Source organism: Anomaloglossus baeobatrachus, chromosome 7 (assembly GCF_048569485.1).
Source record: "Anomaloglossus baeobatrachus isolate aAnoBae1 chromosome 7, aAnoBae1.hap1, whole genome shotgun sequence".
Classification (NCBI taxonomy): Eukaryota; Metazoa; Chordata; class Amphibia; order Anura; family Aromobatidae; genus Anomaloglossus; species Anomaloglossus baeobatrachus.
This window is the reverse complement of record NC_134359.1, coordinates 121,925,629-121,942,341: the sequence shown is the minus strand read 5'-3', so window position 1 is coordinate 121,942,341 and position 16,713 is coordinate 121,925,629. Positions and strand designations below refer to the sequence as shown.

General features: G+C 46.4%; 1 protein-coding gene across 3 annotated transcripts in view; it reads right to left on the bottom strand.

Annotated features, from left to right (window-relative positions):
• The window catches only part of NBEAL1 (neurobeachin like 1), a 283,360-nt gene that overhangs the window by 69,250 nt on the left and 197,397 nt on the right, over window positions 1-16,713 (bottom strand). For 2 of the 3 annotated variants that reach the window (XM_075317649.1, XM_075317651.1), the window contains 7 exons: window positions 9,537-9,657; window positions 6,910-7,058; window positions 6,085-6,218; window positions 5,401-5,502; window positions 2,554-2,649; window positions 976-1,100; window positions 264-404 (listed from right to left, as the gene is read on the bottom strand). In XM_075317649.1, the coding sequence (XP_075173764.1) occupies window positions 264-404; window positions 976-1,100; window positions 2,554-2,649; window positions 5,401-5,502; window positions 6,085-6,218; window positions 6,910-7,058; window positions 9,537-9,657 (868 nt within the window). The remainder of the gene's footprint in view (window positions 1-263; window positions 405-975; window positions 1,101-2,553; window positions 2,650-5,400; window positions 5,503-6,084; window positions 6,219-6,909; window positions 7,059-9,536; window positions 9,658-16,713) is intronic. The other variant, XM_075317650.1, reaches the window with a different exon arrangement.

Sequence of the window (16,713 nt, the reverse complement as noted above, 5' to 3'; positions counted from 1 at the left end):
GTATCTAGAACTATCGAGCTTTTGCAAAAAGCTCGAGTTCTAGTTCGATCTCGAACAGCCCCCAAAATCACTCGAGCTTAGAACTGGAGAACCTCGAACCGCGAACCGCGCTCAACTCTACACATAACGCAGACACATAACGCAGACACATAACGCAGACACATAACAGGGGCAGTTTGGTTCCTGCACTCAGGCCCCTGGCTTTCTTATGTACACACATGGTCCAGTAAACCCCTAAATAACCATCTTAATCACAAACCTACCTCCCACTCTGAAGCTGGATGTGTAACGTAGTAAATGGCTCCACACGGATGAGATAGTGCATCACGCCCGCAGCATTGGAGTAGTGTGTACCATAGTGGAAATTATCAATCTTTCCAGAAGGATCTTCAAAGTTTTCATACCTAAAATTTAAGTTAACATTAACTTTTAAATAAGTATAACATTATTTTTCCTTGAATTAAATGGCTGTTCCACTACTTTCACATTAATGATCTTTGCTTGAGTTAGGTCTTCAGTATCAGATTCAGGGAGTCAAAGATCCCCAGCCACCAAGTGTTCTCAGTGCAGATGGTGGCCGGATGTTAGCCATTGTGGACACTGCCTCGCAGTGCAGATCCCTCCTATTGTAATTCCCTACAGAAGACGGAGCTGTGCTGTTCAGCATAGCATCTAACACATGACCACTGGTGGCGCTGAGAACAGCTGATCAGAGGGGTGCTGGATCTCATATGGATGTCCTACCCAATATATAGGTCAATAGAGAACTAGTTGCTGAACTCTCAATACGAATTAAGTGCATGTGTAAGGTCAGATGTAGATGTGGATATTACCAGCACATTTTGAACTCATATTATGGAAGGAAATCAATGCCTGACCCATAGATCGTTTGACCAAAACCAACAGCATCACAGCATATAATATATTAATTTGGATTATTATCAATCATATAACACTGGAATACACTGGGCTTACTTTTCCCGCACAGCAGCAGCATTCTTATCATTCACTACCCCAATGGGCTTGGATAGGTCCCTAAATACAGCCGGGTTGTTCAGGTCCAGCTCTTCTGATGTGTAATCTTGCAGCACCCATGGAAACTGACACAAATAATAAAGTAGTTTAGTTATAAGGAAATAGAAGCATTGTTTTATAACATTAAAAAAAAAGTAATTTTTGGGATACAATGACATTGCAGGCTGATATACGAGATGCTGCTGATAAGTCTTTGTCTTTACTCAGAAAGAAACGAGATAGGATGATGAAACATTACATTTATTCCACATACTCTCCACTGATGTCAACCCACTTCTTACATCAGTATACCAAGTTCTGTAAGCCTAGCAAAAAGAAGGATTTCTGTTCTGCCTCAAACCAGGCATCCGTTGCAGCCATGGCAACAGAAATGGTGGGAAATTTGGTACCCTTGAGGTGTTTCTACAGGTTTGGAAACAGATGATAGTTGGAGGGAGTTAGATCTGGTGAATAAGGTGGGTGGTCAACCAGCTGGAAGCCCACCTCTGCCAGTTTTGCCGTGGTCGCTTGTGCAGTGTGAGTGGAGGCGTTGTCTTGCAGGAACAAGATTACTTTGGACAGCTTGTCGCACCTTTTTGCCTTCAGAGTTGCCTTCAATTGGTCCAAAAGTTCAATGGAATACCTTGCATTGATGGTGGAACCCTTTTGAAGGTAGTCCACTAGCAGCACGCCCGCCTTATCCCAGAAGACAGACGCCATCACCTTAGTGGCTGATTTTTGAACCCTGAATTTCTTTGGACGAGGAGAACCACTGTGCCTCCACTCTTTTGACTGCTCCTTGTGTTCAGGGTCACACACATAAATCCAGGTTTCATCCATAGTGACCAGTCGATCTAGGAAGTTCTTATCAGTCCGGAAACGATGACAAATGGACTGGGAAGTTTTCACTCGCATGCTTCTCTGATCTGTTGTCAAACATTTGGGGACCCACTTTGCAGATCACTTCCTCATGCCCAAATGTTCATGGATAATGACACAAACACATTCACGGGAAATCCCCATCATGTCTGCTATTGCTTTAGCTGAAATTAGTCGATTCTCCAATATGACGCTGTGGACAGCATCGACGATCTCTGAAACAATAACCACTCTCGGTTGTCCAGGACGTTCCTCATCATTGGTGCTGAAGTGGCCAGTTTTAAATTTGGCAAACCAGTTCTTAACTGTGGAATATGAAGGGCATTGATCCCCCCAATGTCTGCGACATATCACCATGAATAACCTTCTCGGACTTTCCTTGCAGAAACAAGAATTTCATCACTCCTCTGCTCTCAGTTGCTGTGAATATCGCATTAGATTCCGCCATCTTGTGTTCCCGCGTGTGTAGAACACTGTTGCCATAAGCAACAAACACAACATTTTGAAAACATATATTAATCACATAAGACTTTCATGTGAACATTTGTAACCATAGAAACAAAAAAAGATCACAAAGCCAAAGACTTATCAGAAGCCCCTTGTATTCCAAGCAAGAAAACTGCTCTGGACATTGTTCCCAATGACATATGTATAGCTCACCACTGGGTACTGCGCAAGATCGTTGTATGTTCTGCCAGCTATCGTATTTAGCTGGATGAGGTAGTCAAAATTTGACATCTCTCTATTCACCCATTTCTAGAAAAAGGAAAAAAAAAAAAAAAAGATAACACTTAATTATTTCTAATCACCAAATTGATGGTATTGAAAAGTGTCGGAATTTAGGAACAACAGTAATTCAGCCATGAAGAAGCAGATCACACAGTCACAGGGTAGGGTTACGGCATAAAGATGGGCACAGTGTATAACAGGTGACAACATCCTAATTGTATAATAACTGCAGTCTAAGCCTCCTATGGCATTAATATCAGCACAATAATGGGATGCCTGGAGCCTCATGGCATGGATTTCCAAGGCCGAGCAGCTGCCCACAAGGCTTACATCACCAAGCACAATGCCAAGCATCGGATGTAGTGTGAAGCCTCTGCCACTGGACTCTGGAGCAGTGCAAACACATTAAGAGACAGATCATACTTCTGTCTGGCATCTGATAGAGGAGTCTGGGTTTAGTTAAGCCAGGGGACATTACCTGCCTGACTGCTTTGGCAACCTGATAAGTTTGGAAGAAGATTGTTAATGCTATGGGCTTTTTTTTCAGGGTTTGTTCTAGGACCCTTAGTTGCTGTGAAGAAAAACATGCTTCAGCATGTCAAGTCAATTTCGACAATTAGGCATTGTGCACATGCAGAGTTTTTATCTCTGTTTTATTCTTGCAGATTTTAATCAATACTGCAAGGAAAAATGCATCCCTGCAAAGTCTATGAGAATCATGACTTGCTGTACACATGCTGCTTCTTTTTTCCTTGCAGATTTTGTTCCTGAAAAAAGAAGCAGCATCTCAATTGTTTCTGCGTTTTTTCCTGTGTCTGATATAATCCACTGCAGTGGACTATATCGGTCAGGCTACTTTCACACATCCGGTTTGAGCAGTGCGGCTCAATCCGGCTGTGAAACCTATGCAACGGATGCAGCGAAAACACCGCATCCTTTGCATAAGTTTTTACATGCGGCCCGTCCGTTTTTTTCCGGTTGCGGCATGCTACTGAGCATGCGCAGTGGAAGAAACCGCATGCGGCGGCCGGATGCGGTTTTTGCCGCATCGCGCCGCATCTGGCGTCCATAGGCATGCACTGAAAAATGCGCCGCAGCGGCCGGATGCGGCGCGATGCGTTTTTTTTTCCGGAGCAAAAAACGTGCCAGGGAACGTTCCATCCGGCCGCCGCATAGGCTAAATTTGCCGCATGCGTCAAAAAACGGACGGAATGCAAGCCCATGCGGCACAATGCGGAGCCAATGCAAGTCAATGCTGGGAAAAACGAAAACGGCGGCAAAAAAAAAACCGATTTGTTTTTTCAGCAGAGCGCCGGATTGTGCCGCACTGCTACAGCCGGATGTGTGAAAGTAGCCTCAGTGTTACACTCCCAGCACTGACAGATCGCCTCACACATCCTGCATACAGCATGGTGTGTGAGGCTCTCCGTAGCGCAGTTACCCGGGGTTGTCATGGTGATGACCCAGGGTTGCGATGGCAGCAATTGGGTCCATGTCATTACTCATCATCATTACTCGATCACCAGGGAGAGGTAAGGGATCCCTCTCCCCCTGCCTCCTGAATGCTGCAATTGCATTGATCACAGCATTCAGGGGTTAAACTCTCAGGAGTAGCGCAGGCACCGCTCCATGCAGAGAGAGACGGGTCCAGGCTGTAACATCAGCTGGAAACACGGCGGTGATCGTGGGGGTAAAGAGCCTGAACCCCCGCGTTCTCCATGACTAAAAAAAAAAAATAAAAAAAAAAAAATAGAAAATCGCATGGACAAAACATGCAAACGTGATAGAAAATAAGCATTTTTTCTGCCAAAACATGCAGTTTTGTGTGTAGAAAATATGCACAGCAATCTGCTACATGGCTAAATATCCTTATGTGCACCCAACTTTGTGGGTGCAGTTTGGAGAAAGCCCTCTTCTGATCAATCATGTCCGTGTCCTAGATGATTGGAATCATTTATAGCTGCACAGAGGGACCAAATCCATATTAATAGCTATGGATTTAAAATAGGATATCACAAAAGCTCCTGTGGATATAATTTGAACATGTCCTAATATTTTGTTTATATACTGTAGTGTATATGATTTTTAGTTATACACCGGTCTCAAGTCTATTTCTAAACTGATTATTACATAATATTTCATTTATAAAGTAGAAACCGCAAACCTTGGCAAGAAGACAACAATAATTGTAATACTACATAACCACTATATCAATAACAGCAAGTGCTGACTCTGTCATTGTATGAATGCTATGTCACTGTATTAGGCTCTACTCATATCTGCAAGTTTATAACGTAAGCCATAATCCCAGCTTGTAAACCATTAAAGCCAGGCAAATATTTAGCAAGCGATGCTGCTATCAGAATACCAAGTGTGTAACGTACACACTGTTAGGCCTCATTCACACATCAGTATTTTTGCATCATTATTTGTATTCCAAAGCAAAGCCAGGAGTGGAACCTACAGAGAAAAATTAAAATTTAAACATTGTTCTGGGTTTTGGAGAAACTCCTAGTTTTGGCAACCGATACAAGCAGTCAAATGACACCTAGCGTGTCACCCATGTCTCTCAAGAGAACATTGAAAAAAGTGCATAAGAAACTAGGAAATGTTGTGATTGCACATGTGCAAATCACATACTTGCATTCATGTGATGACTGCTCAAACCAGCTAGCAGAGCCAAATCCTCTGTTTCTATGTTACACACTTTGTATTCAGGAAGCTGAGTTGCTTGTCAAAAGTTTGCTCTAGGATGGAAAACTCCTTTAAGTCACTTACTTGTGTAAGACCTGATGCTTTTAATAGTTCTTGTGGTGACCGGGTTCCATATAAATTTGGAAGACGGAGAGAAAGAATGCGGCTATATACTTTATTTCTGACCTAAAATAGTGTAAAACAATAAGATGAGAACTATATTCAGGAATAACAACAATAATAATAAATAATAATAATAATAATAATAATAATAGACTGTTAAAACCAACAATCTGCTCAATTCATCTATATCCATGACTGGCTCATGCAGCCTTATCTATCCCGCATTTCTTTGAGATGGCTGGACCATCATAAATAAGCACCTGTACCTTGTGTCACCCCTCACCTCACTCCACTGAAGATTGGAATCTCTTATGAGCAGGGTGGTCTTTATTTTTGCTTGAATTATTGTATCTTCTATAACTGTTACTTATGACTGTTTGTATATGAACCTCTAAATTGTAAAGCGCTGCGGAATATGTTGGCGCTAATATATTTATTATTATTATTCAGTTCTATCACTAAAATACTATACATCTTTATCTGTCAGCTCAATATACTGCCTTATTTAAGGCCAGCAAATAGAGCTGTGCTGTGTATGCCCTAATATACGTGCCATTTCGGCTAATAGGAGAAAGAACAAGTACTGATAATCTGCTTTAATATCTATACAGTGCCTACTACAGGTATACAATGTTACATTCATACCTCCTTCTTGAAATTCAGAAAGTAGTTGGTTTGATCAATCAGAAATATTTCCAAGGCTGATCTCCGCAAGTTGTACCGGCGCAAATGAATCTCCCTTACTTGGGAAAGTAACCACTTGAAATCGTACCCCACACCTGCAGAAAGATGTACAAATAGTTGCAGATATTAATAATCAACTGCAGAGCTGATAACTATTTGACATACACACTGTTACTTTCAGGTCAGGAGAGTCTCTGAGAATGGTGGTGCGATCCTCAGGCTGGCAGGACCAGTAATACAGCAGGCAGAGTGCAGGAAAGCGGTGAGTGGGATAACGGAAAAGAAGGGTGAATATTCATCCTCTTAATTAGCCATGCTCTTGCTCACTGCAATCATCAGCTGCACTCCTAGTCTGAGAGTGACAGCGTGTATGTCTATGCAGCTGTTACTCTCAGCTCAGGAGAGCCACCGAGGATTGCAATGTGATCCTGGTACAGTGATACAGTACAGCAGGCATAGAGTGCAGGGTTCAGAGAGGTGGGCGGTATTCTAGGTGGGGAAGAGGGTAAATATGCATCAGCGGCGGCACTTTTGAACTGAGAGTGACAGTGTGTATTTCTATGCAGCTGTCACTCTCAGCTCAGGAAAGAGAAGGATTGGGGGGGAGGCGATCCTCGGGGATGTATACAGCAGGCAAATATAAGACACCCCCTGAAAAGAAACCATAGCTCATTTTGCAAAACAGAGAAGAATATAAGTCCCCATCTTATTTTTGGGGAAACATGGTAGTTATAATATTTCCAGCTCATGATTGCACATGAAATAAAACAATAAGGTTAGCCTTACCTTCTTCTTTTTCAGTGCTGCCATCATAGAAATAAATGTGCTGAGTGGTCACTTCCAAGCGGCCAGAAATAACATCCATTACCGTGATCAGCTCGCAGTCCTCAGAGAGAACGGTTTTCTCCTTCTGACTCTGTTCTTCTTTTTCACTTCTTAAACAAGACAACAATTTATTTAAAAGAAACTTATTTTCAAAGTGAATTGCAGAAAAAAACCCATGAAGGTTATTTTAATGGAAAACATTGTACTTATGAAGATGCTATTCAGTATCAAGACACTAAATTATAGATAATATACCATTTCAGAAGTCATAAAATGACCCATGGGGGGGAAAAAAAAGGAAAAGAAGAAAACAGATGGCCATCAATTTTTGCCAGGGGAGAAAACTTAGAACTCCGTTCTTCTCTACTACTCTAAAAGAGAACAAAAAAAAAAAAAATAATAACATCCAGACAAAAAGTTCTATTTATTATGATAAGAGTTTGTTTTGTTTTAAAGGGAACCAGTCACCAGTTTTACCTCTTATGAGCTGCGGCCACCTCCAGTGAGCTCTTATATATAGCTTTCTAGAATACTGTATATATGAGCCCAGGCTGCTCTGTTGAACATAAACATCTTTTATTATACTCACCTGCGGGGCGGTCCGTATCAATGGGCGTCACTGGTCTCAGTCCGGCGCCTCCTCTCTTCCATCTATCACCGTCCTCCTTCCCAGCCCTGTGTGGATGATCCATCCTACGTCATCCACACCGAGGACTCCATTGCGCTCCTGCACTCATGCACTTTACTCTGCCCTGCTGAGGGCATATCAAAATATTGTAGTGCAGATATGCAGGTGATCTTTCACCTTTCTCCGCGCCTGCGCATTACAGACCTTTACTCTGCCTGCTGTAGGGCAGATCAAAGTGCACGTGTACAGGAGTGCAATGGAGTACTCTGTGTGGATAATGTATGATATGTCATCCACACGGAGCAGAGAAGGAAGGCAGCGATGGAATGAAGAGAGGAAGAGCCGTACCGAGACAAGTGACGCCCATCGGAAATGACCGCCCCACAGGATAGTATAATAAAAGATGATTTTTACTTTATACAGAGCAGCCTGGGCTCTTATATACGGTATTCTGGAATGCTGTATATAAGGGCTGACTGGAGGTGGCCGCAGCTTATAGGGGAAAAACCTGGTGACAGGTTCCCTTTAAGAAATCATCTAAGTTAGGAGTGGGCAATTAATTTTCCTGAGGGGCCACATGAGAGACAGTGACTGGTGTGGAGGCCAAAGCAATAGGCTGAAATAAATTTTGCTCAATATTAAACATAAAATAATAATTATGCAACTTAATATTGAGTAAAATTAAGTATGCTGACATCCCCCTATATACTCACACAGCTGATTTGTGGAAGATGGAGTGATGGACCCTCCTCCACCGAAGTATTCATCGCTGTCTGCATCCTGAGGATGCAAATAGCAGTGACATAAAGGCAGCGGGCAGCTCGGGGGAGGGCATGCTGCGACTCGCAGTCCACTCCTATCAGCCCTCTGCCTTTTTTGGTCCACCGACTGGATGAAACAGCCAGAGGGTCGAATGTGACCCACGAGCCGCAGATTGCCCATACCTGATCTAACCCTTTCTCGAAATCAATTATTTCTGTTAAACCTGACTATTGGGATAAGTCTATTCCACAGCTCTAAAATGGAACCTGTCAGATGTAAAACTGCTATTAACCTGCAAATATGGGGTTAATCTGTAGGTTAATAGCATTTGAAACATGCCTGGAGTCTGCACATTGAACCCCGCTGCCGGGAGGAAAAAAACTTTATTGCTCCCAGCAGCGTTTGGGTTTTAGTCATGGAGGTGGCCCCAGCATAGGTTTAGTCCCCGGTCTGTGAATGGAAAGCAGAGACTTTAACCGCCCCCTGCATTGACCGACGGCTGGGTCTGATGCTCAGCAGCTGTCAGTCAGTGCAGGGGAGGGGGGTGGTTACAGATCCGATCCTGCTCTCCATACACAGAGCGGGAACTAAATCCACGCTGGTGCCGCCCCCATGACTGAAACCGGGACACTGCCGGGAGGAATAAAGTTTATTTCTTTCCGGCAGGGGGAGCATATGGAGATTAAAATATTATGTCTTCAGATGAAAGTAAGCCTCTGTATCTTAAGAGGCGTTGCACTGAATAGTTTCTTTCTGTATTCACTGTAATGTAGCGGCATTTACATATTTTAAAATTTTGTCTTCGTACTTTTCACTAACTTGATATTTTGTTTTGTGAACTGGTGACCAGAAGTCTATAATCTATATGATGCTGAACTAATACATTGTAAAACAGTACGTTGTGTCCCTGTCTCAAGTCCATATGCTGTTCTGTCAATCACAGAGAAGGAACACAGATAACTAAGATATGACTGAATACAAGTAGTTTAGAATTTAGTAGAACCAACAAAAGGGTTTTTTTTTCCCATTCACTTAACGCAAAAATCTTTTACTTATTGTACTGAAAATTCTATTTAGAGATCTTCCATGACTTTGGATGCCAACATGAGAAAAATGGAATGACCATAGACAACATATGGACATTAAAACTGATGTAAATATCACCAAAGTATTAAAAAAAGCTGAGATAAGAACATACACTGTTGCTGTACTGTCCTCTTCAGGAAGCTCAAGCCCATCATCTTCTAAGTCACTAACTTTAACTTGCTTTACTGCCTCCAACAGTAGGGACTCGCTGGAGAGTGCGGCCTGCTGGACGCCTGCAGAAAAAGGACAGGGATATGTAATATATTGTCATTCACTCTCGAACTCCGGAAACTCCAAGATACAACAAGCATGTAACACGTAGGTTGCTAAACCACAGTCACCAACTTACACAAAAAAAATATATTTTTTTTATACTGTAATACAAACAGAGAAAAAAGCATTGTCAAAGATGCTTAAAAAAGATGCATTGAACACAAAAAAAACTGATTTACAGTAAACAATGGGGCATTTTCTGATGACAGTTCTCCTTCAACCTAATAAACCCTGCAGCTCTAAAAGTCATAACAAATGCAATGTGATCATGTGAAAGCTAATCAATACAAATTGAGACATTTTATTTTGACCTTATAAATTTGTGTGCAATGCAGTCAAATGAACCGATCAAAGGATGATTTTGTTTTCATATATAACAAAAATTAGTAGTAGTGCAAATTCTGTTTTGCAAGTGTGGGTCACATACAGTATTTAAAGGGAACCTGTCACCAGATTTGGGGCCTATAAGCTGCAGTCACCACCAGTGGGCTGTTATATACAGCATTCTAACATGCTGTATATAAGAGCCCAGGCCGCTGTGTAGAAAGTAAAAGACGGATTTTTGTGTACTCACCGTAAAATCGTTTTCTCTTAGCCATCATTGGGGGACACAGGACCATGGGTGTTATGCTGCCTATCCATAGGAGGACACTAAGTAGATGCAAAAGCATAGCTCCTCCTCTGCAGTATACACCCCCTGGCCGGGCCAGGCAAGCTCAGTTTTAGTACACAAGCAGTAGGAGAAAAAAACAGTAAAAACTTACCTCAACAGAGGAACATGAGAAAAAAAGAGTCATAACCAAATAAGGTACTGAGAGAACCAAGGCCCAACAGGGCAACAGGATGGGTGCTGTGTCCCCCAATGATGGCTAAGAGAAAACGATTTTACGATGAGTACACAAAAATCCGTTTTTCTCTGACGCCTCATTGGGGGACACAGGACCATGGGACGTCCTAAAGCAGTCCATGGGTGGGAAACATAAAAGAAGACAACACAACCCAAGGACTAGAAACCAGTCCCAGACAGCCTGGAGCGCCTACTGAGAGAGGTGCTCTACTGCCGTTTGCAGAATTTTCCTACCCAGATTTGCCTCAGTTGAAGCCTAGGTATGGACTCTGTAATGCTTTGAAAACGTATGTAGGCTAGACCAGGTCGCAGCCTTACACACCTGTTCCACTGAAGCCTGATGCCAAATGGCCCACGAAGCACCAACTGCTCGCGTGGAATGAGCCCGCAGCCCACTAGGAATGGGCTTGAGTTGCAAACGGTAGACTTCCTGGATCGCAGAGCGAATCCAGCGAGCCAGCGTCGCCTTTGAAGCTGCCTGTCCCTTCTTAGGCCCCTCAGGAATGACGAACAAAGAGTCCATTTTCCTAAAGGGGGCTGTCCTGGATATGTAATATCTGAGAGCTCTGACGAGGTCTAACGAATGCAGAGACCTTTCCACCCTATGAACCGGGTGTGGACAAAATAGTAGGTAATTGGATTATCGGTCTGGTGAGCGCTTACAATACACAGGTTCCGTTAAAATTATAGTTGTTTTATTATTAAAATATATCAGAATATATCAGAATATATCAAACTGCTCCTGTTATTCAATACAACGTGTTTCAGCATTACATCAATGCCTTCCTCAGGTATCCTGAGGAAGGCATTGATGTAATGCTGAAACACGTTGTATTGAATAACAGGAGCAGTTTGATATATTCTGATATATTCTGATATATTTTAATAATAAAACAACTATAATTTTAACGGAACCTGTGTATTGTAAGCGCTCACCAGACCGATAATCCAATTACCTACTATATGCACACTCCCTTCTGAGGGATTCGGTCAGAGCTGCAGCAAGACACAGGCACTCCATTTGGAAGTAAAATCTACAGCTAGAGAACGGTGGATCGCTGCAACACTCCAGAACCCAGAGTGCCGGGGATCAGGAGGAATCAGCGGTCCTGAATCCGGACATCCCCTACAACAAAGATCACGATAGGATCGTTACCAAGGCTCCAGACTCCCAATCCAGACAAGATCGGAGGATATATACAACTAACACCGAGGTTGTGCGAGGGCGCACAACCTCATCAGGTGAGCAAACCCTTATACCTGTAAATTTAATATTAGACCCGCAGGTACTACTCATAGGCGCTACTTTCTCTTTTGGGTGTGGACAAAAGGAAGGCAGGACAATGTCCTCATTCAAATGAAACGGGGTAAGAACCTTTGGAAGGAAATCCGGAAGGGGGCGCAGAACCACCTTGTCCTGGTGAAAGATCAGAAAAGGCTCGCGGCAAGAGAGTACTGCCAGCTCCGAAACCCGTCTGATGGACGTAATTGCCACTAAGAGTGTTACCTTCCAGGACAGAAAAGCAAGGGAGGATTCCTTGAGGGGTTCAAAGGGAGACCTCTGGAGACCGTCCAGAACGAGGTTGAGGTCCCATGGTTCCAGCGGCCGTTTGTACGGGGGAATTAGAAGGGAAACGCCCTGGAGGAAGGTCTTGACTTGCGGTTTTTGAGCCAGGTGGCATTGGTAGAAGATTGAAAGCGCTGAGACCTGCCCTTTAAGGGAACTGAGAGCCAACCCCGCTTGCAAGCCAGACTGTAGAAAGTCGAGAATTCTGGGGATGGCCAGAGGCATAGGCTGGACGCTAGTTTCCCTGCACCATGAAAGGAAGATTTTCCACGTACGGTGGTAAATGCGGGATGAAGCAGGCTTTCGGGCGCTGATCATGGTGGCAATAACCGCGGGGGAGAATCCCGCTCTTGTTAATACCCAGGTCTCAATGGCCATGCCGTCAGCTTCAGGGCTCTGGAGTTCTGATGGTAAATGGGCCCTTGGGTCAGCAAGTCTGGGATGTCTGGAAGGCGCCACGGTGCGTCTGTGAGCATTTGTACTAATTCGGCGTACCAGGCGCGCCTGGGCCAGTCCGGTGCTATCAGTATCACCGGGACTCCCTCTGCCTTGATCTTCCTGATTACCCGCGGCAGCAGGGGTAGAGGTGGAAATATGTAAGGCAGGCGGAAGTGGTGCCAGGAGCAGACTAGAGCATCTGCGCAGATGGTCGCGTGACCTGGCTATGAACCCGCGTTCATACCTTTGCATTCAACCTTGAGGCCATTAGGTCCATGCCTGGTGTGCCCCAGCGAGTGCAGATGTGTATAAACACATCTGGGTGGAGAAACCATTCTCCGGCAGCCAGGCCTTGGCGACTCAAAGTCTGCTGCCCAGTTCTCTACCCCCGGTATGTGTACCGCTGATATCACTGATCCCGTCGATTCGGCCCAGCTGAGGATCTTGTGGGCCTCGAGATAAGCCGCTTTGCTGCGGGTGCCCCCCTGCCGATTGATATAGGCTACAGCTGTCGCATTGTCCGATTGGACTCGAATCTGACAACCCGCTAGCAGAGGGCAGAACGCTCTGAGCGCGAGGAAGATCGCGCGGAGTTCCAGGATGTTGATGGGAAGGAAGACTCCTGGGGCGTCCAACGTCCTTGAGCAGTGTGGTGCCGGTACATTGCTCTCTAGCCTAGGAGGCTGGCGTCCGTGGTCAGGACCAGCCAGTTCACTGGGAGAAAAGATCTCCCCTTCGATAGGGATGAGGACCGAAGCCACCAGCTGAGTGCGTACCTGACTGAAGGCGTCAGGTGAAGATGTCTGTCAAGGGAGAAGGGTCTTTTGTCCCAGGCCGTTAGAAGGGCTAGCTGCAGTGGGCGGAGGTGCAGTTGAGCAAAGGGTACTGCTTCCATAGCCGCCACCATCCAGCCGAGCACTTTCATGCTGAATCGAATGGAGCGAGATGGAGGACGTAGAAGGCAGCGTACCGCTCGTTGAAGAGCGAACGCCTTGTCCTGAGGGAAAAGGATCAAGCCCCGACGGGTGTCCAGGGACATGCCCAGGAAGGTGATGGATCGTGATGGGATCGGGGATGATTTGTCAAGATTCACTAGCCACCCTAAGCGGGATAGGGTGACCACAGTGATCTGTACGCTGGTTGAGCAGTCGCGAAAGGAGGGGGCCTTGATGAGGAGGTCGTCCAAGTAAGGGAGAACGACTACTCCCCTGGCGGGAAGGACGCTCATGGCGGCCGCCATGACTTTGGTGAAGACCCTTGGTGCGGTGGCAAGGTCGAAGGGTAGAGCTACGAATTGAAAGTGGGAGTCCTGAATTGCGAAGCGGAGGAACTTTTGGTGATCTGGGGCGATGGGTATGTGCAGGTACGCGTCCTTGATGTCTATGGAGGCGAGGAATTCCCCTTCGACCATGGATGCAATAATGGACCTTAGGGACTCCATTCTGAATCTCTGTACGTGCGCATGTTTGTTTAGGTGTTTGAGGTCCAGGATGGGTCGAACTGACCCATTCTTTTTGGGGACCACAAAAGGGGTTGGAATAAAAAACCCCGAACTTCTCGTCGTCTGGGACAGGTATTATGCTGTTTGGAGCGAGTGGATTGCTGAGAAAAAAAGCTTTGCGTCGTTTTCGAGTCTTTGGGGGGTTTGAGAGAAATAATTTCGGACCCAACCCCCGAGTCGGCTCTATGAGGTAACCGAAAGACACAAGGTCTCGCACCCATTTGTCGTCTGAGGCGGCAGCCCAGATGTGTTGAAAGAGCCGCAGTCGACCTCCTACAATGAGTGTGTCTTCCGGGGCGCCGAAGGAGTCATGAGGGGGGAAACGTTGTGGCCAAGTCTCCCTAGTCCTGCACTGTTTCGGTCTAGGCTGCCATGACGAAGTGGGTTTCGGGGAGAGCTGAGAAGGTCGGTCCCTGCATAGTCCGCGGCTGGTGGCGGGGACAGCACGGGATGTCGACCAACCAAATGAGTTCCGAAAGGAGCGGAACGAGGACTGTGGACGTCTGGTGAAGGACGTCCTGGACTTCAGCTGGGGGAGGGAGGTACTCTTTCCTCCCGTGGCGTCAGAAATGAGCTTGTCCAGACGTTCGCCAAACAATCGGTCTGGAAAAAAGGGAAGGCCCGTGAGAGACTTTTGGAGGCAGAGTCCGCTCGCCATTGTCGGAGCCAGAGAGCTCTACGGATGGCTATGGTATTTGAGGCGGCAAACGCTGCGTAGGTAGCAGCGTCCATGGAGGCCTGGATGAGGTACTCCGCCGCAGCGGCAATTTGAGCTGTTACCTCTGTGAAGGTATGAGTGAACTGGGATTCCTCAAGCGAAGTGTTAAGGGAGTCTGCCCAGACCGAGATCGCCTTTGCGACCCACACAGAGGCAAAGGAGGGCGAGAGGGAGGAACCCGCAGCCTCAAAAGCAGAGCGGGCGAGGTTCTCCACCTGTCTGTCGGGTCCTTGATGGAAGAACCATCGGGTAAAGACAGGAGCATCTTTGTGGTAAGGCTGGAGACCGGGTGGTCGACCGAGGGCGGATCGGCCCAGCCCTTAGGGGCAGGTGAGGCAAAAGGGTACCGGGACTCCATGAGTTTTCGGTTACCGAAGCGCCTGTCAGGCTTCTCCCTTTGCTTTGTGAGGATATCCTGAAACTCTGGGTGATCAGCGAAAACCTTTTGGGGTTTCCTTGCCCTCTTAAAGGAGACCGGCATGGTCAGTGGTAGTGGATGGGGGATCCTCCACATGCAGAGTTTGGTTGATTGCTGCTATAAGGGAGTATATTGCGGTTTGATCATCTGGGGGTGATGAAACCAAGGAATCCTCCTGGTACAAACAGCATTCTCCCTCCTCCAGCTCTTCAGAAGCCGTGGAGCGTGTGGGAGAGCCTGCCCTGTGTGCTCCCGAAGGAGAGCCCGCTGGAGACACCCGGCCGTGTGCTCTTTTCCTGATCCCTGCAACCGGTGAAGCATGTGCCCGGATTACCTCAGAAGGATCCTCCATAGGGGTATCCTCAGGCTGCGTTCCGTCCAGGGACCCAGAAGGGTGTGGAGGACGACACTGCATAGCCAGAACCAGGTTCTGTGACAGTTTTTCCATGGATTGGGACAGAAACTGTGCCTATTCCGGTGGGCTGGGGGCCCTAGGCTCTGGGCTGCCGGTTGCGGCGGTGGTGGCAGGGGGGTCTTGGGGGGCTATAGGGGCACAGGACTCACAGAGAGAAGAGGTGTGTTTACGTGGTAGCTCAGCGTGGCAGGCAGTGCAGGCTGAATAATAGACTATGTGGGCCTTAGTACTCTTAGTGCCCTTAGATTTCTGCATGTTCCTAATAGGAGTATGCCAGGAGGGGGAGCAATGCTCAGCAGAGCTACAATTGAAGCAACCACCTCACCAGAATCAGCTGATGGCCCTGTCATCAGGAAGGCTTAACCTCTATGAAGATCTTCGCACGCTTTCCTGGGGGGGCAGGGCTTATCGCAGCCGCGGGGGGCGGGGCTTAGCGCTAAAAGAGCGGGAAGATGAGTCAGTGTGCCCCCCCCTGCTGTGGGTAGTAAAAAAAAACAAAAAAAAACGCCGGGAAGGGAGCTTCTGAGTTTTCCTCCCTCTCCCTACAGTCAGCACACAGCTTGTCACTGCTTGTCAAACAGCATGAGTCCCTGAGCCTTGGGCCCTCCTCCCCCTGCCACCAGGAAATTATCTGCAAGACTTTCTGCAAACAGCAGAACTTCCCCCTCCTCCAGCCAGCAAGCTAGAGAAAGTTAACACTGTGTGTGCAGGATCCTTGCTCCTTGCACATAATAAATACTGTATATGTCCTGGGGGCCTTCCCTGCAGCGTCTTTTCTCCCTTTGTCTGGGAAACCAGTCAGGGGGGATCTCACCTTAAAACACTGCTTTCCAGGCAATGAAAATAGCAGCAGAGTCAGCTTGCTCTGTCGGTGTCATATTCAACTCAGAGCCTGCAGAGAGGGGCTGAGGAATTGGGCTATAGGGCACAGGCCTCTACCCTGGGCTTTGGAAAATCGGTGTCTGTGGAACCCGTCGTCCAGCCCAGGATCCAGCGTCGCAGGAGGGGGTACGTGAAGGCGACACTCCACGTTCCCGCCCGTTGATGGCAGTGGGAGATCGGTCCCAAAAGGAAACCGTCGCCCTCAAAAAATAACAAACCTTGAAAGGAAG